The sequence below is a fragment of the Anser cygnoides genome, chromosome 1 (genome assembly GCF_040182565.1).
Source record: "Anser cygnoides isolate HZ-2024a breed goose chromosome 1, Taihu_goose_T2T_genome, whole genome shotgun sequence".
Classification (NCBI taxonomy): Eukaryota; Metazoa; Chordata; class Aves; order Anseriformes; family Anatidae; genus Anser; species Anser cygnoides.
The window spans coordinates 204,892,184-204,919,727 of NC_089873.1; the positions used below are offsets into that span (position 1 = coordinate 204,892,184).

The 27,544-nt window shown below is 39.4% G+C and overlaps 1 protein-coding gene across 32 annotated transcripts in view; it reads right to left on the minus strand.

Annotated features, from left to right (window-relative positions):
- DLG2 (discs large MAGUK scaffold protein 2) overlaps positions 1-27,544 on the minus strand; it is a 1,043,894-nt gene that overhangs the window by 83,253 nt on the left and 933,097 nt on the right. For all 32 annotated transcript variants that reach the window (XR_010828657.1, XR_010828656.1, XM_048080922.2 and 29 more), the window contains one exon: positions 17,554-17,668. Coding sequence is in view for 30 of the 32 variants with exons in the window: in XM_048080922.2 (XP_047936879.1) it covers positions 17,554-17,668 (115 nt within the window). In the remaining 2 variants the exon portion in view is untranslated. The remainder of the gene's footprint in view (positions 1-17,553; positions 17,669-27,544) is intronic.

Genomic DNA, 27,544 nt, shown 5'->3' on the forward strand with positions numbered 1-27,544 from the left:
CGCCCCTTCCTCCAAAGGTCATAAACTCTATCTCTTCCTTCCCTCCCCTCCCCCTCCCCCCCCCCTTTTTTTTTTTTCCTAAGTTCTAGTCAAAGCTGTCTGTTTAGCTAGGCTGGTGTTCTTTACCACCATCTCATCTTTCAGCACATGGGAACAACCTGCACCTTTAGGATTTCCTTCCTGGACTACTTTGTCCTTCAGGACTGCCACCCAAGGGACTCTGTCAACCAGTCTAAACAGGCCGAAGTCTGCTCTCTGGAACTCCAAGGTGGCAGTTTTGCCAACCCCCCTCCATACTTTTCCAAGAATCAAAAAAAATCTATTAATTCATGATCACTATGCCCAGGATGGCCTCCAACCTTCACATCACCACAAGCCCTTCTCTCTCCTGAGAAGCAGGATCAACGAAGCCATCATGATTGTTTAACAATGGTCATTATCAGTTGAAAATACACTGAAGTTAAACTGTTCTTCCTCCATTAAAGCAGTAGATACAATTTCATAGGCATTCAAGAAACGAAAAGGACAGCCCCCATCTGCAGAGCATGATTACACAGCAACCCAGAACTATTCTAGAACTGGAAATAAACATCTCTTTTTTTATTTTCCCCATCACAATTACCAATTAATTAGCTGTTAGGGAAATCTATGTCAGACAAAATATTGGCAGTGGAAACTTTAGCCTTCCTAGTAGATGGCTGCTTTTATCAGTGAAAAATGCTAAGAAATGAGGAAATAAATTCTAAAATAAGTCAATCGGCTCAAACAAAGTTTCAATTATTCATGTAATTGGGGATGATTAGATCACTCTGTACACACACTGGCAAAAAATCATTCACAGAAATACTGAATAATCTTTAAGTCTCAGACCATTATGATTATTTCAAAAGTATTTGTATTTTCATACAAGCATTCCTCACCAGCTTTGATTAGACTAAATTATTTCTGTTGGTGCTTCATTTTTCCAGGAATACTCTGCATAGCTGATTTCTTAAATGATCTTCACCCTATAAAGTCCTATTATAATGTGAGCAGAGGTGAGGGAACACATCATGAAAAACATTTCTGGTATTTGACTTCAAAAGATTGTAATGTTTCTGGTATAAATATCTTTCAGAGAGAATCTTACTGAAGTAGTTGACCTGAATGTTAGCAAGTCTACTTTCAAGCAATACTCAAAGAACAAAAGTGTTGTTTTTACCTACATCTCAGCAATCCCGATCCTCTCTTGTGGGTGTAGACTTTTTGACAAAGACACAATTACAAGTATTCCCTATTTGCTGATTGAATAGAGGAAGTCCTTGACTTAGAAGGCTATGCCTCTAGAGTAAGTGTTGAGACGGATCCCATGCCAATAATCTTGGACTGTAGCTCATTTCCTTAACAACAGCCCAACAGAGAAATAAGAGAACATTTGATATGCATTCAAAGATATGCAAAAGGATGTGGTGATATGTTTTCAAAGGAGTTTATTTGAGTCAATATGGTTTCTTCACGACTTGTGTGGCTCCAGCACCTTAGTTATAAGACAGAAGTAAGGGAAAGACTGGATTATCCTTTTCTTAAACCTGTTCTGATTTTCATGTTTATGACACCTCATAGCTTTAACCAGGGCCAAGGCCATTAACTGGAAATTCAAGCATTAGAAGTACCCTTCTGATCCCATTAGAAAAAGTGATTGGTGAGTCATGTATTTCCTCCCATTTGTTGGCAATAAAAAAAGATAAAAACCCAACCTCTTCTCAGATATCTAATTCAGAAATTTTAGATAAATTTTGACCTCAAACTTCAGTGTTCTGTAACTGAAAGACTCTTAGACAATTTATTCAAACTCTATTTTATCTCCAATAGCTACAAGTAGGTGTCCTACAATGAACAAACAACTCATCAGAGTGCTTCAGCATCACTCCATCTCTCTCCAGCAATATAATTGTGTATTTTAGGTCTTAGATCATTTCACAAAGAGCTCAGATAGGATAGAAAATTCTTTGTGTCCTTTAAACACACAGGGAACTTCCAAGCACCATCCTTCTGGGTAAAATTCTTATTAGCCCTACAATTTTTGCCTGAGTTACATTGTATTACTCCTTGATTCACACTACATTAACCATTAGTTATACTGGCTGCAGATATGTTTTACTGCTGCTTGTAAAGGACATAATTATTACTTGCTTTTTATTATACTCTTTTAGAATAATTTCCTTATTCCATATCCTTATCCATCTGCTCTTCCCAAATATAATAAAATCCCATTTCACATTCATGTCCCCTATAGTTCTGGAATATATTTAGACACCAAGGCAGCTGGCAAAAGAAAAAAAAAAAAGCAAGTCTTTAGTATAACACGCTGGGCAATGTGCAACATTTCCGTAGATGGAACACAAAAAGCTGAACTGAAGCAACTTAATATTTTTGTAAAATTTCCCAATAAAGTAGCATTCAAACCTGAGGATAATTGAAGCATCCTTTCTTAAAAATTCAAAACCCATTAACCAAACAGGGATTTTTCTTTCTCATCCTAATGTAAATCAAGAGCTGCTGCAATGAACCAAAGAAAATGATAGCAGTTGGAAAGTTCAGGGAAAAGAAACTTTAACCCTTCTTCATACTGCCCACCCTAAAAAGGAGTATGTTCTTATGTTGGTCCAGTGCCTGATGATTTTGGAATGCTGATACAGAAAAAATGAAACTAAAATAGCTTAAGAAACACCTACCATACCGCTATTTCACACTCTACCAAGAGGAAAACAACCCCATGTTTTCCAGACCCTGAATTCAGCGATGTTCCTTGCATTCATCTGAATAATTTTCAAGTCATTAATTCAGTCAAAGTCCCTATTATTTTATACCTTCAGTAAGAAAAAATATCTTGTATGCTGATTGATATTCCTTTTTTTTTTCTTTTTTTTTTTTTTTTTCCCTACTTCTACAGTCTTGTAGCCAAAGCTGCTGAAATCCTCCTTCAGGGCAAAACTATCTGTTGAATTTTATCCAGCCTTTTTTAATAGCTGTGAAGCTGTGATTTTCTTAAAGGGAGCCTATAGGGGAGTACTGCTAAGTGAATCACTGTCTACACTCATGTAAAGGACAGACAAAATCAGACATATTGATTACTGAAGATGGATTTATTTTTTTTTTAATCCCCATATTTCTAATGATGTTCTTTTTAATCACTTTCTGAATCTTAGCAGCAAACAACAATATGAATGAAAGAAAACTAGAAATAACCTAAAAAATACAAATTCCTGAAAGTATCAAGAAAATAAAAGATCATTACATTAACATAGTAGCTATAATAAAAAGTCATCCTTCCTGACTTATGCAAATATGCTGCATATGCACATTCAGATATTGAAATAATCTCTTGGGGACTCGCTTAATGAGATCAAATCTATGTGAAAGAACTGAACTGGTAAAATCATCCAGTTATCTGCCTTAAACCGGTGAACCTTGCCTGGCTGCCTGGCTGTGCATGGAAGTTTATAACCAGTGCTGAATGCCTTTGGTTACTGCACCTGGTGTGGGCTGTGGAGTTCACACATCTTGTAGTAGCAACCACTAGATCTGGCTGGATAGTTAGCCCAGCACAGAACCTGATAGGAAGTGTGTCCACTTGTATTCATTAGTTTTTTTTTTTTTTTCCTTGCAGCTATTATTTGGATCCAGCTACCACTATTCTAATGAATTATTGAAGCCTAAGTAGGTAACTCAATTTCCAGAGACTTAAATTCAGGTCCAGTTCAGTTTTGTCAACAGACTTCCTGAAGCGCAAGAGCTTTTCAAGATGAATCCATGTGCAAATACCAATGACAAAGAAAGAATTCTGATTTTTACTCCTGGAACTTTCCATGATTCTGACTTGAAACCAGAGTAAAGACTGATAAGTTCAATTGTATTTTAACTGGGTTAACAACAGCCAGAATGAAACCCATATGAATCAGATTTGAAGTGCTGTGTGCTGAAATCATGTAGGTCCTAATAGCTCTATTAGCTGCTTTAGGAACCTAGTTCTGACCATGGTAATGGCAGTGGAGACCATCCTGAGTGTGAAGTCAAGACCAGACACTGGATTGCTAAATAACAAAAATAAGTTGTATTAAAATCTAAGTATTTAACAAAGTGATAGATTTGCTATTAAATTAACAGTAAGTGGATGTCATAAAAATCTGTCTGTAGCATCATGTCTGGAAGAGACACCACAGCAGGATTACTCTGAGGGTGAATGCACTTTGCGGGGCATCTCACAGGATATTGCATTCACAGCTCCTCGCTGCAGCAGAGCCGTCTTGTTGCAATAGCTCACCACAGGTATGGAAATGCTCTGAATGCCACTACAGAAAGGACAAAATCACTTTCAGTGGTAATACTGAAAGGGAAAACTGCATTTTGAATCTGTGAATCATGTTAGAAACGTTGCTTCTGCCATGGCCCCTGCACTTCTACTGAAAATGTTTTTGATTCTGTTTACAGTCTCTGTTAAACTGTTTTCAAGATAAGTTCACATAGATGTCTGTTTCCTTCTACAGAAATACATGGGCATTTTTCAAATCAAAACTTTACTTCTCATACAATAAGAGTTCTCTCAGTATTTTGAATACCACAAATTTTGACAAATGCAAATCCAACTGCCTGGATACAGAGGGGAACAGACAAAAGGTCTGAACTGTGTGTGACTCTGTATCTTGAACCATCTGCAAGAGAGAGGTAAGATACTGCTTGATGGCCATTAGGCTGGGCTTCCTATTCATGACTGATAACCTGTGATACTTATCTGCAGAAATTGTCTTAGAGTCTCGGCAGCAAGGAGTAATTACAACAGCCAGTCACTGCAACCTCTACCTGGATTCTAAAGTGCCTCAAGGACATTAAGAAGAGACAATGTGGCTGCAGAGATAGCACTTGTTGAAAGGGAAAATTACAGACCTTTTTGGTTCGCAGAAAGAAAGGAATATTGATACTTCTTGGAGATGAAAAGAAAACACTTACTATGATCAGCATGCTAAGGTAAAAGCTATTTCAATCTGGAATAACTAAAATCTAGGTGGCTAGAAATATGAGGCTATAAAAAAATTCTCCTATTCCTTCGAGTAACTGCTTCTATCCTAACTTTTCACAAAGCTTTCAGCTGCTTCCTGTCACACCAGGACTCTTTTGAACAACTAGGAGGAAGATGTGAGAGTGGAGATAGCAGCATGCTGTTGCCTTCCCTGTAGGCAGTAGTTTGTATAGCAATAAATATTATGTGGTGCTAGCAGGCATATTGATAACTATAGCAGCACAATATACTGGGTGAAAGAATTGCATTGTCTGCGATGTCAATTGAAAAACATAAGAAAAAGAAGTAGCATTTATGGAAAGCCTATGAATTTTTCATTATCTTAATTCTTATTTAGTGAGAAGCATCTGGCAGACTTTACCAAACAGCTCATAGTCTTCTTTTATTTGCTACATTTCTACGTAAGCAAATTAGATAAGAACTTGTAAGAGAAGTGTGGCCCAGTCAGTGTCTATGAGAGGCAAATCTGGAGACATGGCAGAAGGCAGATGCACAAACACACATACATATACGCATATACATGTTTGCTAGTCTCTGATATGTTTTTCTACTCTGTGTGCTCTGAATACAAGGTGCATTCAGAGAGGATCAGATCCCACCTGCCAGGACTATCGACTGTTGCCATACGACCATCCCCTAGAGCAAACTTTGCAAACTATCTGCATCTAAAACAGCACCTATTCAATGCAATGCCAGTGAGGCCTGGGAGGTCCCAGTCTTTGTTCCCTGCTGCAGGACTTTGTTCCCTGCTGCAGAACGGGGTAGCAGGGAATGACCAGATGGAGATGTTGAAGAGCTCCCTGTGATCCCCATCTTTGCTAAGCAATTCTCCAAATCCTTTGCAGGCTTGCTGTAGTTAGTACAGTCATTTCTATTTCTGATATCTCTATAAAAAGGTTGGGAAAGCCCACTAATCTCTTCCTCAGCCTCATCACTTAACTTGGTTGGGTTCCCTTCTCACAGGTGGACTGCCTTGCGGTGAGACAAAAGTTCCTCCTCATTTATCTTTATCGGAAGGCTCTTCAAATGAGAATTCCCACTGCTCTGTTCAGCAGGGTTATATTCTGTTTCAACACTGTTGTCAGCTTTCTACCAGTGCAGCTAATTTGGAGAGCCCGTTCTACAGCATCTTTATAACTTTTCCATTTAAGATGCTCAGGTGAAGAACTTTTTAACAGGGGCCAAGCAATCTTACCTCTCTCTCACATTGGACACTGCTAACCTGTACTGTGCCAATGCACATATTTAGATTTCCAACTTTTGACTGTAGTTCCATGAGTTTTTGCTTCAATGGGTTTCCTTCTCTGCGTTCAGGATCTAACTTTGTGTCGTGTACTTTTCCAGGTGAGAGCTGCACAAACCCATGGTGTCCTATTATAGCTGTTGACATGGAAACATCATAAGAAACTGTTTATTGGATTAGACAGCTTTTCAAATAGAACAGACAAAGCTTAAATGCATGTTTTGCTGACTCACTTTCAGCCATTTTAAGCCACAGACAGTTTATCTTCATTGTCACTTCCCCCCCCCCCCCCCCCCCCCCCCCCCCCTGCACTGATGGATCATCTTCTGAGTCTCTGCTTAGAAATGAGGCTGTCTGAAGCTGTGACTATCTTGGCTATAGAAATTTCAAACAAATCCTATTTCCACACATGGCTAAGTTATTCATCATCATTTTCTGGCTTGGAAATGATTCTATCTGACATTCTCCTGCTGGATGAGGTTCTAAACCAGAAAGCAGGCAGTCCCACTAGGGAACAGGAAAGCAGAATACGTGTGCAAGGAAAAGCTATTAAAGGAGCTTTTAAGAAAAGAAAAAGGTGTGCTGCTTCTTTAGAGCAGACATTGCATGTCAAGCACATTACCTGTTCTGGGACATTATTTAAATCACTTATGAAACAGAACAGTAAGGGAAATTGCCAGAAGTGTGTACTACTTACTTCTACTGAAGCTGCTAATAGAAAAGCTGTTTCAGCAGGCATTAATAATTCAGCACTAAGGACATGATTTCAGGTCTCAACCAGCTATTTCACATCTAACAAGTTTTACTGATAATGTAAAGATAAGATGAATTAGACAAGAAATGCTTTGATAGGGAGCTGCTTTATATTCTGAGCTTTAAGAAGAGCTTGTTATCTGAGATTACTTTAGGCTGCAGTTTATTCACATGGGGCTCAGTCCTTCGAGGTGCTCAGTACCACTTGCATTAGCTCGTAATTTTGAACACAAAGAGTTTAATGATTTGCATAGCTACAAACACATACAGATAAATCTGTTTTTCATCCATTTTTTGACACAACTGGAGAATCACCCCTTGGTGACAGGGTTTCTAGATTGTTGATTTACCCCACAGCTAGGAATTGTGCATTGGGCTGGAGTGATGCATGGTCTCTCTGGGCAGCAGCAGCAACACAACCCTGCAGGTGCCCAGCATCTCTGGGACCTCATGAGGGATGCCGGGGGTCACCAGACACCATCCTGAATTTCAGAGAAGACAGCGTGGGTGAGTTGGTGGGCAAGAAGTATGTGAGATGCAGGACCACATCTCAGGACGGAATCAGCTGGGCTTATTTCACACCAGTTACCTAAGAGTAGTAGGTCTGATAAACACGAAGATATGAAGGAGAGAGCTGATGTCAAGCCAAGGCGAGGCTGTTTTGACTGATTTGTTTACATGTTCGTTTTTCACTCTCCATTAACCTTGTCTTTTTTTGTCTCTGAAATATTATTAAAAATTGCAAACTAACCTCATTTTTCCCTAACTGTTCATTAGTATCAATATTGCAAAATGCTAAGAAATATAGTAAGTGTCAGGAAAAACTACAGCAGCTTTTAAGGTGGGTGATAGTTTCAACTGATAATACATAAAATGCATTGATTTTCATAGTCCTAGGACTTAGATGGGGCATATTGTTATATTTACAGCATCACATTTCAGGGCTTATTTTAGCACCCAAATGTAATTACAATATAAGCCTGAAGGCTTTTGAATTGTGAATACTGTAATAATTCTCACGTCCATCTTTCAGCTGAGAGTGATAACACTCTCTAAACATATCTGAACAGCAGGAAGCACTTTACAGTGTAGGTGGCTTTCCAGTCACAGGCTGCCCAGAGAGGCTGTGCAGTCTCCTCCTCGGAGATCTCCAAAAGCCACCCAGACGTGGTCCTGGGCAGCCTGCTCTGGGTGTCCCTGCTTCAAAAGGCATGCGACCAGATGGACCCAGAGATGCCTTCCAACCTCACCCATTCTGTGATTCTGTGAATGTAGCTGTGTGTCTTAGTTCAGGCACTTCAGTAAGGATCTATGAAAAACTCATGGGCATAATTCACAGAACTGCAAAATGCCTACAGCTCCCACTGATATCCATGAGAGGTCACCTCAGTAAAATCAGCTTGAATGCAGACATTCCTTATTCTCAATTTTTAGTTGATAAAAAATAAAAAATAACTTGTGAAAAGTCTGTACTTAGTGCTGTGGGATGAGGAACATAGTTGTTTTTGTAAACACCAAAATAGTGATCCTCCATAAGCAGTCTGAGGTTCATAAGAAAACATAGCTGGATACTAGATTTGGTCTCATTTTCCTGCTTATTTTTACACATAGGTTATGTGAGCCAAATACTAAACATGAATTTCAAAATAGTAAGTAATCTCTGTATTGGATGTATTGTCTGTTGTATCACCAGGTGACCTCATCTTCCTATCCTTCATTTTTCTCTGCTCCTCAGCACCTCTGATAATTAATAAAGAGCTGAGTGAATAATTATTCAATTTCACTGCTTCAGCTCATGACCATCTACCTGGGGAAAGGATCATTGGCTCTATGCCCAAGTGGAGGCCAGTGATGAGCAGTGTCCCTCAGGAGTCCGTCTTGGGACTGGTACTATTAAGTGTCTTTATCAACAACATAGACATTGGGATCGAGTGCACCCTCAGCAAGTTTGCAGAAGATACCAAGCTGAGTGGTGCAGTCAATACAACATAAGGAAGGGATGCTGTCCAAAGGGACCTGGACAGGCTGGGGGGCCCACGTGAACCTAATGAGGTTTAACAAGGCCAAGTGCAAGGTGCCGCACCTGGGCTGGGGTAATCCTGGACGTGAGTACAGACTGGGAGAAAAGCTCATTGAGACAGCCCTGCAGAGAAGGACTTGGGGGTTCTGGTGGATGAAAAGCTTGACATGAGCCAGCAGTGCATGCTTGCAACCCAGAAGACCAACTGTGTCCTGGGCTGCATCAACAGAGTGGCCAGCAGGTGGAGGGAGGTGATTGTCCCCTTCTGCTCTGCCCTTGTGAAGCCCCACCCGGAGTGCTGCGTTCAGCTCTGGGGCACCCAGCATAGGAAGGATGTGGACCTGTTAGAGTGGGTCCAGAGGAGGGCCACAAGGATGATCAGGGGGCTGGAGCACCTCTCCTGTGAAGAACGGCTGAGAGAGCTGGTGGTTCAGTCTGAAGAAGAGAAGGCTCCAGAGAGACCTCATTGCAGCCTTTCAGTACTTAAAGGAGGCTTATAAAAAAGATGGAAAGTGACTTTTCACTCAGGCAGATAATGACAGGACAAAAGGGAATTGTTTTGAACTAGAAGAGGAGAGATTGAGAATAGATGTTAGGATGAAATTCTTCAATGTAAGAGTGGTGAGGCACTGGAACAGGTTGTCCATAGAGGTTGTGGATGCCCCATCCCTGGAGGTGTTCAAGGCCAGGCTGGAAGGGGCTTTGGGCAGCCTGGGCTGGTGGGAGGTGTTCCTGCCCATGGCAGGGGAGTTGGAACTGGGTGGGCTTTAAGGTCCCTTCCAAACCAAATCATTCTGTGATTCTACAGTCTCTCAAGCATGCAGGGTGACCCCCCATGCTTTGAAAAATAGACATTTGCACCATCTCCTTGGTTCTGACTCTGAGCATTGCTCACTGAAACCAGCGAAAATGCTCACTGCTGCCAGCAAGATCTGAAAACCCTATATTCAGAGAAAGAACAGCTAAAATGCAGTAATTTAATATTAAGAAACTCATACTAAACCAGCACATATGAAATGAGTAACTCCCCTGTTGGGTTTCAATTTTCCAGTCTGAAATGGCATTTCAAGTGCAACAACCCATTCACAAATGTAGGTTTTGTGCGTACCTATCTGACCATTTCCAAACATGTCTGCTAAAGACCATCAGAAAACCCAGCTTTCTGTACTATGCCATTTAGCACAGATTTTCCAAATGCTGTTTTCTGCTTTCTGCTACCATTTGGACCACTCAGTTGCCTAAGAATAATCCAAGGTGAGTGAACAAACTGTACTAAAATTTCAATCCCCCTCACTTACCTTTCAGTAAAGAGAATTCTAATAGTTTCTGTCATGCCATTCAAGTACAGGCACGGCTCTGTAAGCTCTAGCTATTTCTCTCTTAAAAGCAAACAACAATACTGAGGTGCCAAACTCACATTTAATCTCCAGAAATTTAGACTGACTTACAATGTTCTGAAGCCTGAGATGTGCAGTGTGATGCCACTGGTGGACAATGGTCCTTGTGGGTCCCCTCCAACTTGGGATATTTCATGAATTGTAAATTTACCCAGCTTGAGGACCATGCACTGAACATGGGTCTATCATCAAACACTCTTAACAGCACTAATGAAAGTGGCAAATGAATATAGACAGAATTCTGGGGGATAAGAACATGTAGAACAAACCAGACTACTTTCAAAGCTACGTCGCAGTTACTTACTCAAACACACAGCAGAAAAAGTCATAGAATAAACGGCCATAGAGCCTGATGTTACCGCTTCTACAAGGTACACACATGCACACTGTGCATGTGTGTGTGTGTCTGCGTGTGCCCGTGTGGGTGTGGCTCAGGTCTCACAGCTTTAAGTGACTGTAATATAGATGTTTACAACTCAGCTAATCACCTGAGGCTCCTTCCACTCAACTGTGAGAAACAGACCTTTTTAGGGCATGATTCGCCTGAGCAATTTCAGATGTCTACTTCCGAATGAGATGAATTGTACTCTGAAAGTGCCAAAAGCATTCCACCAGCTCTAGAGAGAGACTAAGCAACTAGCTTAAGTGAAGACCATGTACATGTGGTTATAACATTTTCACACTAACTTATCTCTATATAGATATTTATATATATTATGTCTCCTTGCAATAGATAGGTGTGACCATTTCATACCTCTGCTGTTTCCCTCAGCAACTCCTTCAAAAAAAAAAAGAAAAAGAAAAAGAAAAAGAAAAAGAAAAAGAAAAGAAAAGAAAAGAAAAGAAAAGAAAAGAAAAGAAAAGAAAAGAAAAGAAAAGAAAAGAAAAGAAAAGAAAAGAAAAGAAAAGAAAAGAAAAGAAAAGAAAAGAAAAGAAAAGAAAAGAAAAGAAAAGAAAAGAAAAGAAAAGAAAAGAAAAGAAAAGAAAAGAAAAGAAAAGAAAAGAAAAGAAAGAAAAGAAAAAAAAGAAAAGAAAAGAAAAGAAAAGAGAAAAATAAATTACATCTTTATCACATTTCTCCTTCTAAATCTACAGAGCAGAGTTTTCTGTCACCAATGCTGATATATTCACGAGTTCAGATTTCACCACCAAGATGTCTCCACAGCTTGCATTTATCATGTTAATGTCAGACTGCTCTTATCACAACCTGCTGTGCAGTGCTCCCAGGAGAGTTTAGCCCATGGCGCCTTGATCTGATGCTCAGTGGCCTATGGGGGTTCACTGCCTCCAAACTGACAGGGAGATTGAAGGGTGGCTGTAACAGACATTACATAAAACCAGCCCCACATGCCACATGCGATCTTCACAAACTGCTTCAGCCAAAGTCTTCAGTTGTAACTCAGCAAAGTTCCGAAGTCAGAATTTCTGTGATTTGTTGGTAATCAAGTCTCTCGAAGCTATACAGCATCATGCTGATTTCTAAGAAGCTCAGGAAATGCACATAAAGGTGTCTAAGACCTAATGGCGAATTTATTGTGCTGGAAATTGGAAGTTGGAAATTGGATAAACATCCCAAAGTGTCTCAGCCTTGACTTCCTTTCAGCTGTTGCTAAGTTGCTATGGCATATCTTCAGATTCTGTTCCTTAGGGCTCAATGGAAATGAACCAGAACACAATCATTTTTAACACATAATGCTTTGTGTTTGTACAGCACATTCCTATCAAAGCTACAAAATGTTTAGCATTAATTCCAGCTAGGAGAAATTCCAGCTACCAAAATTACATCTGGATCCAGCCCTGTCCCAGCTCTGATTTCCACACCCACCTTTACACCTAAGTGTACAACTTGCGTTGCACTGATATATTTCAAAGTAGTGCTGAAGTTGAAATATCTGCATGTCAGTGATCTTGATCAGTCTGTCAATATAAGACAACAAGTAGCCATGATTAGGTGCACTGATTTTTAGTCACTGATGATATCAAACAGATTTTAAACAGTAAAATAACAGTGGAAGGACTGGGGTATCTATAAAGCTTTTGAGTTGTTACTGCTGAGTGATAGCAATACCAAAGCACCTGTTTGTGGTTTTGGCACATTGGATTTTTTAATTACAGACATTATTTCAGAAGCTGTCTAGTTTTAATAAAGATTAAAAGGCACTGTGGCTGTTTATTCTAAGCTTATCTGATTATTTTTCATCTGTAAATCAACAACACAACTTAAGAAAGCAGTTCTTGGGTGCCAGGTGAGTCCTTGAAATCCTTTCCTTTGTACATCCAGCAGCAATAAAATATGCATTACTGAAGTATCTATTTTTATGCTCAGAAATCTAGCATAAGTACTTTAAGTTCAGAAGGAAACTAGTAAATCAACTGAACAAAAACCCTTCATCATGCTTAAGCTCTCAGTTTCCTCCAAAGCTGTATAATTTTATACTAAAGTTTCAAAGGCTGCTTGTATTCACCAAACTTTGTAAAGTACTGTACTTCCCTAATGCTTAACTCTTCTGTCTTGGCTTTGGCTGGGATAGAGTTAATCCACTTCCTGGTAGCTGGTATGGTGCTGTGCTTTGTGTTTAGGATGAGAATTAATGCTGATAGCACACCAATATTTAGCTGTCGCAGAGCAGTGCTTGCATAGAGCCAAGGACATTCAGCTTCTGGTGCTGCCCTACCAGTGAGGTACATGGGGGTGCACAAGGAGCTGGGAGGGGTCACAGCCAGGAGCTGACCCAGACTGGCCATAGGGATGTCCCGTACCGTGTGGTGTCATGATGAACAATAAATATGTGGGTAACTGACCAGGGGGGAGGCCGCTGCTGGGTGTCTGGTTGGGTATTGGTCAGTGGATGATGGGCAACGCATTGTACATCACTTGTTTTGTATATCCTTTTATCATAATTATTATTTCCCTTCCATTTCCATCCTATTAAACAGTGTTTATCTCAACCGGGAGTTTTACCCTTTTTTGTGATTCTCTCCACAATCCCATTGTGAGGGTGAGGTGGGTGGGGTGGGTGTGAACAAATGGCTGTGTATTGCTTAGCTGCCTGCTGGGTTAAACCACAACACCTTCAAAAGGCTGTCATGTCTTTACGTTAAATAATGTCATCTAGCGTTTCCTAAGAGTTCTCACAAGCTGGCTGAAAAATTCAGCTATGGATCTGGATCTACAAGGACAAAGGAAAGCACATATCTATTTCAAAACAACCAAATATATAGTTCTACAAGAGCGGATTTTAAAAGCTTGAGTACATACAGAGAAAAGCAAGATAAAAATTTGCATGTGTAATACTAAAAAAAACTACGTGTGTATATAGCACAGCACAGCACTTAGCTGGTGAAAGGTTTGTTTCCTTTCCTTATTAATCATGAGCTGATAGATGAATCCCATTGAATTGAAAAGAATTGAATTGGTCCTCAATAATTGAATTTCAGCTAATTCAAATTAAATTAATTTAACATCAGTAACAAATGAATTCTAAATAATAGAATTTGCTATTTTTCACATGCATTCTCTCGCTTTTTGCTTTTTGTATTTTTTTTTCCTCATTGGAGAGATTGGCAAAGAGGATGTGAGCTCCTAAAAGAGTTAACAGCATGCCCCACTGCTCAGTCCTCCCCTGAAGTCTCTTAATACTTTGCCGTTAGTGGTGTGACCTTTCTGAAAACATCCCAGAGACATAGGTTATGATACAAAAGGAATAGTAAGTATTGAAAAAACGTTTTCAGAAAATTCATGGAAAATATTCTAGGAGGCATCAGAAAGTCTTAAGACAGACTGAGACAAATAAATAAATAAATAAGAAACAATAAATAAATAAAACAATAAAACAATAAATAAATAAGAAACACAAAATTATGCACAGAAAAAAAGACCATGTCAGAGCTACAAAATTTATCCTGAATAAATCATTCGCAATTGTTTTCCTGATGTAGTATATACATTGCTTAAATGTGACTTTTAATTGCTTTCATCCAACTTGTTCTAGTCCTATATTCAAACCATTATTTCCACATTAAGTTCTCACCTCACTTCATTTAATATAACTACTTTTATATATCTTAATTAAAACTGTGCTGTTACAGTAGGGGGCTGGATTGCCCCCTAGATACAGATGTAGAAACATATATTGTGGAGAGAATAATTCTAAAGCAGATGTCTAGAACAGGTTAGATGAATAAGATGCATGAAGATTCCCTCCCTGGAGGTGTCCTTCTCTTTCTATCCAAAGAGAGCCTCAGAGTGACTAGCTAAGATATAGAAGTATGCTCTGGTCATTAAAAGTTAGGGGAAACAAAATGAACAGTGTGAAGATGTTGCCTGCATAGTGGACAGCAAGCAAAATGCTGGATATAAAAACGATTTTATTGGCATGTCACTTTTTTGAAGAGGATTCTGAGACAGCAGTGAGACTGATGGAAGGTGGCTGCACACTGAGATGGGTTTTCTTACAACAGCATAAGCCAGAGGATGGTGGGAGTGGGGGGAAATCAGAGATTGTGAGGTAAGTAAGAAAAACCTGCATTTAATGAGCCCTGCATCCACTGGGAAATCTCACAGAGCTTTGCTTTTTCTCACCCTCTTTCCTTTAGGCTTTACAACGAGCAGATTATTATGTGCATTTTCAGTTGTTAACAACATATATAGAACTTAATTTTATTTCCTTGCACTGGAATTTGCTTTGATTAAACTCTCTGGCTAAAAAATGACTATGCTTGTATTCAGTGAAGGACAGGAAAATCACTAGATACCAAAGAGTGGAAAACAGCAAACTTGACTTGGCTTTACAGCTACAGATTTGCAACATATGGTAATTTGCCTCTGATTCTTTTGCAGACGCTGGCCAGAATAATCAACTGAAATAGAAGTGTCATGGATTGTAAGAATACCAAAATATGGTGAATCCTAGACTTTTTACAGGGGTTGCTAGCTGTAAGGAGTTTATGCATAAAGTGCCGTAAAAATTTCAATCTCAGAAAACAAGCACATTTCCCAGCCCACATTTATTTTTTTCTACAGTGCTTAATGTAGACATAAGGTACCTTTGTAATTAGTGTATGATTTGAACTAACAGTGCCTAGCACAATGCTCCAGGCACTGCTGCACTACAAACACATTATAATAATATGCAAAATACAGAGCTTCTCAAGCAGACTTCTCAGAGTTGGACACAGCCAATTGTGTAGGTTTGACTGCACAAATTCATGTTAATAAAAGAGACTGAGGCTTTTGAGGATTTCTGCTTGAGAGGTTTAGGGCTTTTTTTTTTTTTTTGGAGCAAGTCTGGAATAAAAGAACAGATTTTACATTTATGGTTTGGGAAGTGATATTTAGATATGTGGCTAAGACACCAAAGATTCCTGCAGTGAAGCACCAGGGCATATCAGCTTAGTGAGACAGACCACATCCAGAATTCATGAACTAGCAGAAAGCCAGGCTCATCAGTGCAAACAGAGCAACACTGTACAGAGGAACCAGGCTACTCCAGATGCAGCAGAGATATATTAGCTTGGCTCTGTGTGCAAGATAATAAGCCCTGGTTCTCAGCAGGGTTTACCAGGTCGATGCTGATACAGGGGTAACTGAGCTTTGCTGCAGCTCAAACCAGTAAGTTATTCGCGGTCCTGCATTAGACACTTATATATACACTTGAATTGACTTGTGGTTGCTGGCTTTGATTTCTTGCACTGTTCTTCCTCACGTTTTGAGTTCTGGCTTACCTCAAAGCAAAGTAAGCTTGGATATGTACCTACATGCCCAATGACTGTAGCTTTTCTAAAAATGCAATTTCAAGGAGTTGACCAAAACTCTTAACTACAAAGTCACTCGTTGTTGGGTCTGGAAAATACCCACCGCATGATGCTTCCAACCTGATCTTGTCCAATAGCCCTCTGGTAACAGCATTTTAGTCTTTGCCCTTTCTGGCAACAGTACCAATTAGTGCTTAATGTGGTTGTTGTCCACTAGAATAAGACCATCAGCGCTAACAATTTTTTTCCTTCCTTCTGCGTTACCTTATCCCTTCATGCTGAGGGCATAATGACAAAATGGAGAATCTAGCCTTAATTGGATCTCTGCAATGTTATCACCTGAATTAGCTCCCCCATGACTAATTATCACTGCCTGGAGGCTGACAAATTGCTTCCCTTTACTTCATGATTGTCAGGAATTTCAAATTATATGCTGAGCATGAGGAAAAAAAAAAAAAAAAAGTAAAAATGAGAAGCCTAGAGAAGCATAATTATTAAGACTATTAAGATATTTGGCACAGAGTCCCATAGTCTCCCAAAGTCCCAAAAGGCATGAGTGACAGCAAGAGCTTTGCTAGGGCCAATTGGGTGACTCCCAGTCTCACAGCCAGCAATGACTATGGCAATAGACAGTCCAAGCAAACACAGTCCAAGCAAAACTTGTAGCAGTCCACTACTACACCTGGCTTACAGTTTGGCAGTTTTTATGCTATTCACTACCCCATTTAAGCTACCTACATTTGCTTGTTTAGGGTCTCATCTGCATATTTGATCTTGCTAGGTAGATGGTAAATTTGTTGCAGTGTGATAGATGTGCAGACTGATAAAGGGTACACGTGCAAGAGGAGAGCAGCAGACTGTCACATACTTAGCATAGCATATAATAGTCCTTGTTTTGTGAGAATGTCTTGCGGAAAAATTGTTCTTTATAAGAACAATTGTTCTATGTCTGGGCGAGGCCTCACGCAGAAACGCGTGCATCACTACACCACAAAATCGCAGAAACGCAGAAATGCATCACTACACCACAAAATCCATCTCGGATATCAAAGAGCTGACAGATGGTAAGAAATCTTCATCTCATAAAACCTAATCACTATAAAAGTACAATGCTCTTTGAAAACAGCTTGAAATGATAGGATTAAGCAATAGGGCCTTATCCAATTTTCACATTAATGATGCTGTGCTTGTAAGATTGATGCATTTCTCAATTCAATTCAGTTCAGATCCTTAAAGTTCTTTCAACACCCAGCTGAACCCACAACACAAAAGTCAGGCACAGACCAGGTAGCTGGTGACATATTCCCAGGAGAAAGCTCTCTCTACTCACCTGACATACAGTGACCTCTTCTGATTAGTCCTCAGGGAGCCAGACCCAGAACTCATGCTGTGATTCATCATCTGCTCACGCAGGTCATGGATTTTTGCCTCAAACCGAGCGTACTCTAAGGAGATTAAAAAAAAAGGAAAAAAAAAAAAAGAGAGAGAATGAAGATATTTTAGTTTTCTTGACCTATATAATTATATAATCATTAAGGCTGCTAAATGTAAATGAATATTAAATTAATGAGTGTAAGGCATGTCCTGAAAATTGAGGTCTAATAGAACCTCAGATTAACATATTATTTTAGGTAAATATATGACCTCTTTATTGCAGTAGTTGAACATTTCAACACTTTCCACACTGACTGTGCAGTCCCTCAGATAGCTAGACCGTCTTTCCTGCAGTTTCAGAAAAGGAAATAAGCTTTAAAGTGTGTTATCAGATACCATACATTCTGCAAAAAGGATGCTGAAAGCAGGCCTCCACTATATCATTCCTCCTTCCAAACAATGAGATACCTTGGTAGGGGCAATGGGATGATGTACTAATGACTTATATCAAGGAATCATAGAATGGTTTGGGTTGGAAGGGACCTTAAAGTCCATCCACTTCCAACCTCCTGCCATGGGCAGGGACACCTCTCACCAGGCCAGATTGCTCAAAGCCCCATCCAGCCTGGCCTTGAACACCTCCAGGGATGGGGCAACCTGTTCCAGTGCCTCACCACCCTCTGAGTGAAGAATTTCTTCCTCATACCTAATCTAAATCTCCTCTCTTTTAGTTTAAAACTATTCCCCCTCATCCCATCACTTTCTGTCCATGCAAAGTCACTCTCCAGCCAAGCATTTAGTATAAAATCCCACTGAACTGAAGGAGATATATCAAAGTCTATCCCTGAAAGAGCTGTGAGATTCCTGTGCGAGCAATAAGCCACCTTATTAACGCAGCCCACTTAGGACCAAAACTGCTAAAACTCTCAGTCTAAGCAAACAAACAATTACTGTGCATTTACAAACTATTGGTGGAGCCATAACTGGGTCTTAAGGGTGGGTGATCCCATAAACTCCAGACCTGTTTAGCTGTGTAAAGATGGCCTACAATGAGCTCCCAGATAATTTTCTCCTTCACAGCTCTTTTGGCAGCTTTATAGAACATGGTGACCTGCTGACTAGCAACACGGGGCAGGGCTGGGACAAGGGTTCATTTGGCGAGGCTCCTCTCTGAAAGGACACGTTCCTCTTACAGCCTGGTCAACAGTCCATCCTGCCAGAGCATTCCCCCTGCTCATCTGGCCTAATGTGCTGAGTTTCGGGTTGCAATAGGAAAAGCTGAAGTTTTGGGAACAATCTTTAACTCCTTGAAACCAACAATGTAAAGTCAATACTCCAGCAACAGAGTTGTAATTCAACCCCAAACTGGGAAATCTACCAATGTGAGATACAAGGCTAACTTGAGGGGGTGGACAAAAAACATTTCAGTGAGTCAGTGACACTTTGAAGAGTAAGATGTTGCAGACTGATGCCAGTGAAAAGATGATGTTCCCTGCACTCCAATGTTTTATTTTACTGACTGCTTCAGAAGGAGGATATAGAGTTCTTCACAGCAAGTCTGGAGCAGAAGCGAAAACAGCATGCAAGGTTTCCTCCCTTAAGGGATGGAGGTACATCTCATCAGGTCACAACTCCTCTCAGTTTAAGCAAACAAATCGTCACTGTGCATTTACAAACTATTGGTCCGCTGTTTGTTGCTGTTTGAGCTATGTGAGAATGCTGTAATACAGCAATATTCTCATTTTCTCCTAGCAGATATCTCAGCATTATTTCTGTTTGATCATTTGTTGTTCACACTGGCTCTGTTCCCAGAATGTCTAGATGCTTTGCAGCAACAACTAATTCATTTTATTCAATGCCCTTTAACTTTTCATTGGATAATAACATCTGACCTTTCCAAGATCCCACGTTTTGCACAGATGCTAGCTACCTTCAAGCTGGCTTACCAGAGGGGTTTAATTTGGGTTTGTGTTTATTTGTTTGTTTGTTTTGTTTGTTTCCCTTCTTCTGATGATGAATTTTAACTCCCTCTCCATTGAGCTTATTTGGCATTGCCTACTGATCTTTTAAGTGACAGTGGCTACTTTGCCAATCAGCTGGGAAGCGCTGCTGTGTTATATGGCTCTTCAATCTTCCCACGTACCTGTGACTTCACTGACTGCAGCTGAAATTCCGCATGTCAGGAGAAGAGACACTCCTACATGCAGACTGTATTTCAAATTTATTCTTTAGATTGTTTCTTGGTATTTCTTTCACCTACAGCACATCTTTAAAATTCTCAGTGATTTAAAAGCCCGAATCCTCAAAGGAACTAAGGCTCCTCCAAACCTGTGTTGCTTTGTAAAGTGGGGTTGAGTTTTGAGATGTTTATCCCAGTCTAGGATTTAAATTTGCTCTCTGTGAGTCATATTTGTTCTATTCGCCTGCTCTAAAATTTATTTAGTAAATAATCATCTTCCAAGCAGGGCTTTGTTTAACTTCTGTTTCATTATAACAGAATTTAACATTTCTTCTGGGCAAATAGGAAAGGTGACCTTAAAAAGAAAGAGCCCCTATTTCTTTTCCTCACACAATGTCGGTCCATTGCATACAGACAAAATACTAAGATTTCAGGGTTCTTACTAGGTCTGTGTCATGTGCTGGATACATGGTAACACATAGTACACAGTAAACACATAGTACAATTCAGTCTCTTTGATGTTGTATACCTGGATGAGGCCAAGGATCTGAATGATTTGCATCAGAGCAGCCGCAATGGCAGCTTTCCCTTTAATAAACAACCATGTCCCAGGCAGACTCTGTATGTGAGGTGTGGGAGTGACTCCCAGATTTAGACACCAATCTGGAGAGTGAGAAGAGAGGACTGAAAATCTGACTCTCTAGCACAGCATCCAGCTATTTGCAACTCCAACACCAGCACATGAGACAAACAGATGACTATGGGTTGGTCAGATGATATTACATTTTATGTTCTAGCTTGCAGGGGCATCTGGAATTTAACTGATTTTACCTGACTATAAATTTATTCTGAATTAAATGATCTCTCTGTTTTCAGAAGACATTCTGAAACCACAACACATGTTAAAATTTCTCTAATAAGTTTGTAGTGGAAATACATGGTTCAAGGTACTGCTCTCTGCTTCATTAAGAAATACTAAAGCATGAATGATAATTCTGTTTCTTTGTGATCCTGAGATTTTTTTTTTCCTTTGAATTGAAATACATAGATAATTTGAAAATTACCAAATTTATGGGTCCACATTTTCCTAAAGTACCTTCTTCATATTTGGTGCATAAAAAAAAATACAAAAATGTACAATTTCCCCTTTCTCCCAAGAAATTCTTGGACCAAAAACTGCAAGGCCATCAATGCAGATAGTATTTAACCCAGCTCAGATCAGCTTCTTTAGTCTCAGTCCTCCTACTTCTTTTACTGATGCCTAGATACTACAGTGACTGCTGCATTTGAAATGTGAATAGAAAATGAACAAGCGATGATCCATTTCTGCTTTCAGAACTGCCATGGTAGCCCTTCCCACTGGGAAAAAGTCCTTTCTTCTTAGCATTTCTTAATATATGAGGTCATATGAGAGGAGCTGCTTCCTAATAGCTTTGCATTTGCTAAGTGCAAGCAAGTGGCAGTGCTAAAGTCTAGAAAAAACACTTTGTGCTCCCTTCAAACTCAGCACTGAATCTAAATAATATACTTCAAAGGTTCCTACACAATTAAAAGGGCGCTAAGGTTGTGGCATACTGACAAGAAATGCAGTTAAGGCTGATTCACTAATTTCATGCCCTTTCAAGAAAGGAAGAACAAAGAACGTATTGCTGCCAGAGTGCATCATTAGTGAAATATGCCAAATTTTTACTTACCAAAATCCATCTGCAAAGGTCCTACCCATTGCCTGCATCACTAATGATCTCACAAACTAATTCTAGTTGCTTAAGAAACCGATAAAGTTAGATATTAGACAAAACAGCAAATGGGTGAGCAAACAGTAACCTATGTCATTGCTGAGGTCAGACCAGATCATATAATGGTGTCTGGTGGCCTATGGCTCTGGAAATGTCACTGTAAGAAACAGGGTAGAAGAAATGGAGGGAGGTGCTTGTTCATATTCAGCTTCAGAGATGGTGCAAGATAACAGCATTGCAAATAGACCTGAATTTAGCTGTCCCGGGGTGAAAGTACAACCTACTAGCCCTGAAGAGGTGGAGCTAGTGCCTTTGGGTGCAGGAGTGGAGATTGCTGCTGCCAGCCATGGTCTGGATGCAGCGACAGCAATACTATTTTTTCAGGGCTCTGACATCAGTGTCTGCTAACCCCAGCAGTGCTGCCCCAAGCATCTATTTTTCCAGGTGTCTGTTTTCTGAAACTGGCTTGCTCAGCTCTCTGAGTAGTCAGAAGAGAGAGGAGTCAGCTTGAATTACTACAGTGTGAATTGTCCCCAAACCCAACCAAGGCCAAAACTGAATGTATTTATCAAATATGAACACCAGTTTGAACAAGCAACATTTGTTTGCTTCATACAGGACACACTAGCCTGAATATGCAGACAGGGAGCTGGTGTTTGCATTTCTGCCCCATTCCAGCAGCTTGCCAAGTGCTAAATCTGGCACCCACACATATTCTAACCTTTGAATATTAATGTAATTGTTTGTTTCGAAAAGCACTTGCTTAGGTTGAAAAGACTGGATAGCCTTTCAAACACCTTGAGACTTCTCCCTAGGTCACATACTGAGAAATGAAAACAAGGTAAATGGTCAAACCCCTAAAACTAACCCCCTTAAAAACTAACAAGCAAACAAACAAAACAAACAACAACAACAATAAAAGCTAGCAGTACTGCACCTAAACTGAAACGTCAAGTTTATCTGGCCAAGGTCAAAACCACGATCTACAAAATCCTGCCTAATCCACTTGGGCATCTGAGGTTATGCAGGCACCAACATTTTTACTGCTGAAGTGACTTAAACACTTAACATCTCGCCTCCCCTTCTACAACTGTACAGGTGGGTACCTACATGGTGTGGAGGAGGTTTCTAAATATCCACCTTCCTTCTGAGTTTCCTATGGACTAACTTTTGATGGCCCAAGATTTGACTGAATTTGCAGTCTCTTGTGAGACTGATTCCTCAGTGCTTAAGCTCCTCCGCATGTTGTACCATGAGTTTATGAGATCCATGGTGGAAGCCTAGATGTTGCGGATAGGATGTGATGTTGTGTTGTTGTGACTTAAGTCCTTTCATACATATGGGCCAAGGACTTTTTCAATCAAAATAAGCACTATATTGAAATCTTAGGTTCAAATTCTCCAAATCACTTTGGAAATGGCCTAAAAGACTATTTATTGTACTTGAGCATACAAGAAAGCTCTTGGAAGTCTAAGGTGTATTTGAGAGACCAAAAATGAATGCAAGAGACTAAACCTCAAGAAATTTTTAGAAAATTGTAGTGAAAAATCAAATAATTTCTAAATCTAAAAATAGCAAAGAGATTTTATATCTGATGGTTTCATGATAATTTTTGGTAATAAAATAAAGAACAACTAAGAAAAATGAATAAAGATGCAGCTGCTCTTTTATGAGAAAGAGTTGCAGAGTTTTATAAAGTTACACTACTATTATTTTTCACTTTTAAGTTTATAATAAAGATTGTAGCTTTGATTGAATTTAGAGAACTTAAAAAAAAAAAAAACCTGATCTTATAAATAAAGTTAAGCAACTGAAATGCTGACAAAGTATACAACAGTGAAAATAGAAGTGCAGCATCACAGTCCAAGGTTTTATTAGCTTGAACTCTTTCAGTGTTAGCATTTCTAGAGAGAAATTTGTTCTGTCAGCAGGTATCAAAATTTGCTTTCCAGTGTAATTCAGGATCATCACTGTTTGCTTCTAGATGATAACAGATTTCATAAATGATGCTTTTGCTGCTTTTGTGCTTCCAAAATAATGCATCTCTAACCCACTACAGCAAATGGTGAAGCAATGATTGCTAATAATGTAAGTGGGAGGTTGGAAAAGGCAATATATATCTCTTGGACTCGACTGGGGTGGTGTGGAAGGAAAGGAAAACTCAAATCATCCAATTTCAACAGACAACACTACTAAAAGACAAAAGAAAAGCAAACAAACAAGCAAAAATCAACTAGAAAGGCATTAGTTAGAGAGAGAATTTTATCACCTTAAAAAGGGCATGTCAAATAACTCTAGACACCATAATAATGGAATAGCTACCAGACTAGCTTCTGCGTCTGTAACAATTTGGCATCATTTCAGTGGATCCAGGCCAGTTTAAGCCTTCTGAGATTTTTTTACTGTTCTGTTCTGTGGAAATACAAGTTGTGTGCTACTGCAGCAAGTCACAAACGTTCTGCTTTGAACATCTGAGATAGCAATGAGCATGATACTATTATTATGGCAATATTATTTGTGCTATTTATGTAAATCTTTTTTTTTTTTCTTCCCTCTGCCCCATATTAGCAGATGTCTTGGTTGAATGGTTTAAGATTTAAAATAATAGAAGAATGCATTTGTTTCAAAAGTGAGTAGTTTCTGCCCTTCACCCACAATGCTGTGCAGTCACCCCATCTTACACATGGAGGCCAGAGGAAGGTTAGCAGACCGGTATCAAGAGTTCGGAGGACCGGGTCTGATTCTTGCTGATTTATAATGTGAACCTGAGTGAGTCACAAAGAACAAGACATACTACACGCTATGTAACCATACTACAGCACCTAAGGCAGATATTTGGGTGACAGATTGATGTGTCCCTAGCTACACCTGCCAGGTGCCTAGCATCATACAGCTCTGGAAGCCTCTGGAAGCAAAAGTGAAGGACTGGGCAAAAATACGTGAACTGCTTTTAATTTTACAGTTAGCAATTTATGTCTTTTTTATGACATTTTGTTTGTTGTTTAACATTTTATCTTGAACCATTTTTTGCCAAAAGTACCTTGACTGCTGTTTTTAGATGATTAGAAGTTTAGTTATAGTTTCTATAGTCTGAGGTTGCGAGTTTTTATGTAGCAAGTTAATGATGGTGAAAAATATTTGTTTATTCTTTAAGAAGTTACCACAGACCTCAAAGAAGCATGCTGTGGTTAGGTACAGTTCACTGTACCTTTGCTTCCTATATTCACCAGACATGCTGTGTCTGGTGTTGTCCACTGCCAGCGACACGATTCTGGAAAAGATTGGCTTTGGATCTAATATGGTATGGCAAGTGCTATGCTTTTAATGAGTCCAAAAGATCAATTAGATTTAACATCAGTTAAATTCATCACTTGACAGGAAAAAATGCATACAATTCTGATGCCATCAATAGACAATGCAATAGCGTGCATTATTTATAGGAGAAAATATTGCTTGAATTGCCTTACTCCGTTCACTATGCAATGAGCAACAGAACATGTTATGCTTCTATTTCTTATCAGTCATACAACTCCCCTGAGCTCACTCAAAGGAAATGAAAAACACAGAATTCAATATTGAGGAAAGGGAAGATACATTTACATTTTATTAGTTTTTATGAGTTTGAATATACTGGCTTATTTTTATTGGAATATTTTCAACACACCTTTTCAGGAACCTTTCAACAATAATGACACAGGCATATTTACTGACTTTACTCATTGCTTTGGCCTTTAAAACTTCAGCACAGTAGGACCATTAATTTCTTTATTTTTTGATATTAGTTGATTGTCTTCCTTTATGAATATACAGGTAAAGCCTTTACACTTGAGCCTGCCTTCAAATTAAAATTTAATTCTGTAGCTGGCCTCATTGCCTAAACGTCACTATTAACTTTATTTTCACTTACTTTATTACTGAAGATAATGCTTCTTCCATCTGTTGCACCATTAGATACAACCCTTATATTGTGTTAGTTCTGAATATAAATACACCTGAAAAGATATCTTCCTCCCACGATACATTCAGGAGACTAAGACTGTGCTCTATTCATAGTCACGGGGAATGTAATTCCAATCCAAATTAGTCTCTGGAAGCTTCAGTTTCAGCAACTTCATGCCTCATAATGAAAGAGATGTACTAAAATTAATCAAGCTGTTAGTGAGTGACAAGGACTTTGTATGCCACTGAGGTGTTGTTCTACCCATCCCCTTAAAGCCTATCCTTGGCTTATGAAGCATCAGCCTGCACTCTCAGCTGGGAATTTCTTATAGCTTCTCCCAGCTGTTGAAGAAAACTGTGTGCCACTCAACACCTTCAACAAACAACTTTGCCTTCTCTCCCAAGATTTTGGGAACCTTTTACCTGCACAGAGTTTTACTGTATCCTCAAAAACTTGTCCCCCCTTTATCTGAATTGGTGCACACCCAAACTAAACAGGACTGTTTGGGGCACTTTTTCAAATTCCACGAGGCTTACACTGAGCTGACATCTTGGACAACGTTGTGTGCACACGTCTGAGGAGGGGCAAGCTCTGCAACAAACATATCACATATGGTCTTCCTTGGCAGCACAGTGTGAGATCTTGGAAAAGCTGGGCACATCTCTTTACCTCAGGCATAAGACTTGCACAGCCATGCTTGCCCAGCAGAATAGCATATGTCTCATTAACCTTGATAGCTTTGTAGGAGTTACCATTTTGTACAGTGCAGCAATGTTTAAAGATATCTTTGGTGTTTTAGGTACAAGATGACTCTCTGTCAAGGTGAAAAAAGCTTCCCTGCGTTGGAATCCTTTCTCTTCAACAAATGTTTATGTGGGACATTGCAAAGGAAAAAAAAAAAACTGCTTTCTATTAATAGCTAAGCTAATTCATTTAGCTATTTCATTGCTTCAGGCTAGTGGCGGAGGATCTTATTTTCAGAGATTTATTCAATTTCCACAACACCCCATCTGAAATCATAGTTCTGGGGCAATTGTTACTTGTTATTATTGCTTCACTGCTTTTTCTTGCTTCTTTTTAACGAGAGTAGTTCTGTTTCTTGGGAGCTGAGCATTTTATACTGATTAGCCATATCATCTTAATGATGATGCTGACTTAGCCTGTTTCCAGATCTTAAAGACATGAATTGACAGGAGAAAACAAAATACAGAGGTGACTGTTGATAGAGTTTCTTAGGCACGGCAATACAGGGAAGTAGTTTTTGTGGTTTTCACTAACCTTGGATCTACAGGGGCTAGCTATTCCTCTTTTTTGGGCTCTGATGCTAAGTGATTATTACCCTGCCTCCAACTGTTTATAAGTTTCCTCCTTCCAAAAGTCTTGTGTGTGCCACTCCACATCAGCTACATAGCTCATGTGAGTCTTCCCAAACGTGTTTCAGTGAGATTTAAGTAGGTTAGACTGTTTAGACTACTTATGCTAACCTGGCTGAGTCTGATTGATGCAGACTGTGAAGCACTCAGACATGAAACTCTACCTGCAAAAGTGAAGAGGCAGCAATACAGAGCTGGGGGCAGACCAGGGCAGGTGGTATCTTCCATAGTATGCATAAGATGCCACCTGGATTTGGTTTGCACTAGATCTTGTTGGGAAAAGAAAAAGGGTACAATCCTATTTGTTCATCTTCAGGATCAATAACAACTTAACGTGATTAAGAAGAAACATGATGTGACTATGACTACTGCAAGAATTTTTCGATATAAAAGGGGAAAGGTAGGTCAGTCTGACCCATCTGATTTTCAGACAGAAATGAAAACAAACAAACAAACAAACAAAAACAACTGCTAAATCAGAGCTCAAAACTCCCAATTGAAGTTTTACAAAAATTTTCATGAAAACTTTCACAAAGACATCATATGCCAATTTTCTACTTATATTCCATTAAATTCTGATATACTCAGAGTGGGAAGAGATAACAATGGGGTTCCTAAAAGAGTTTAGTTCTTAAAATAGAGTGGAAGGTCAGCTAATGTGATTTTATTAATTCCATAAATCAGCATGAAAGCTAAAACCAACAGGAAAACAAAACCAA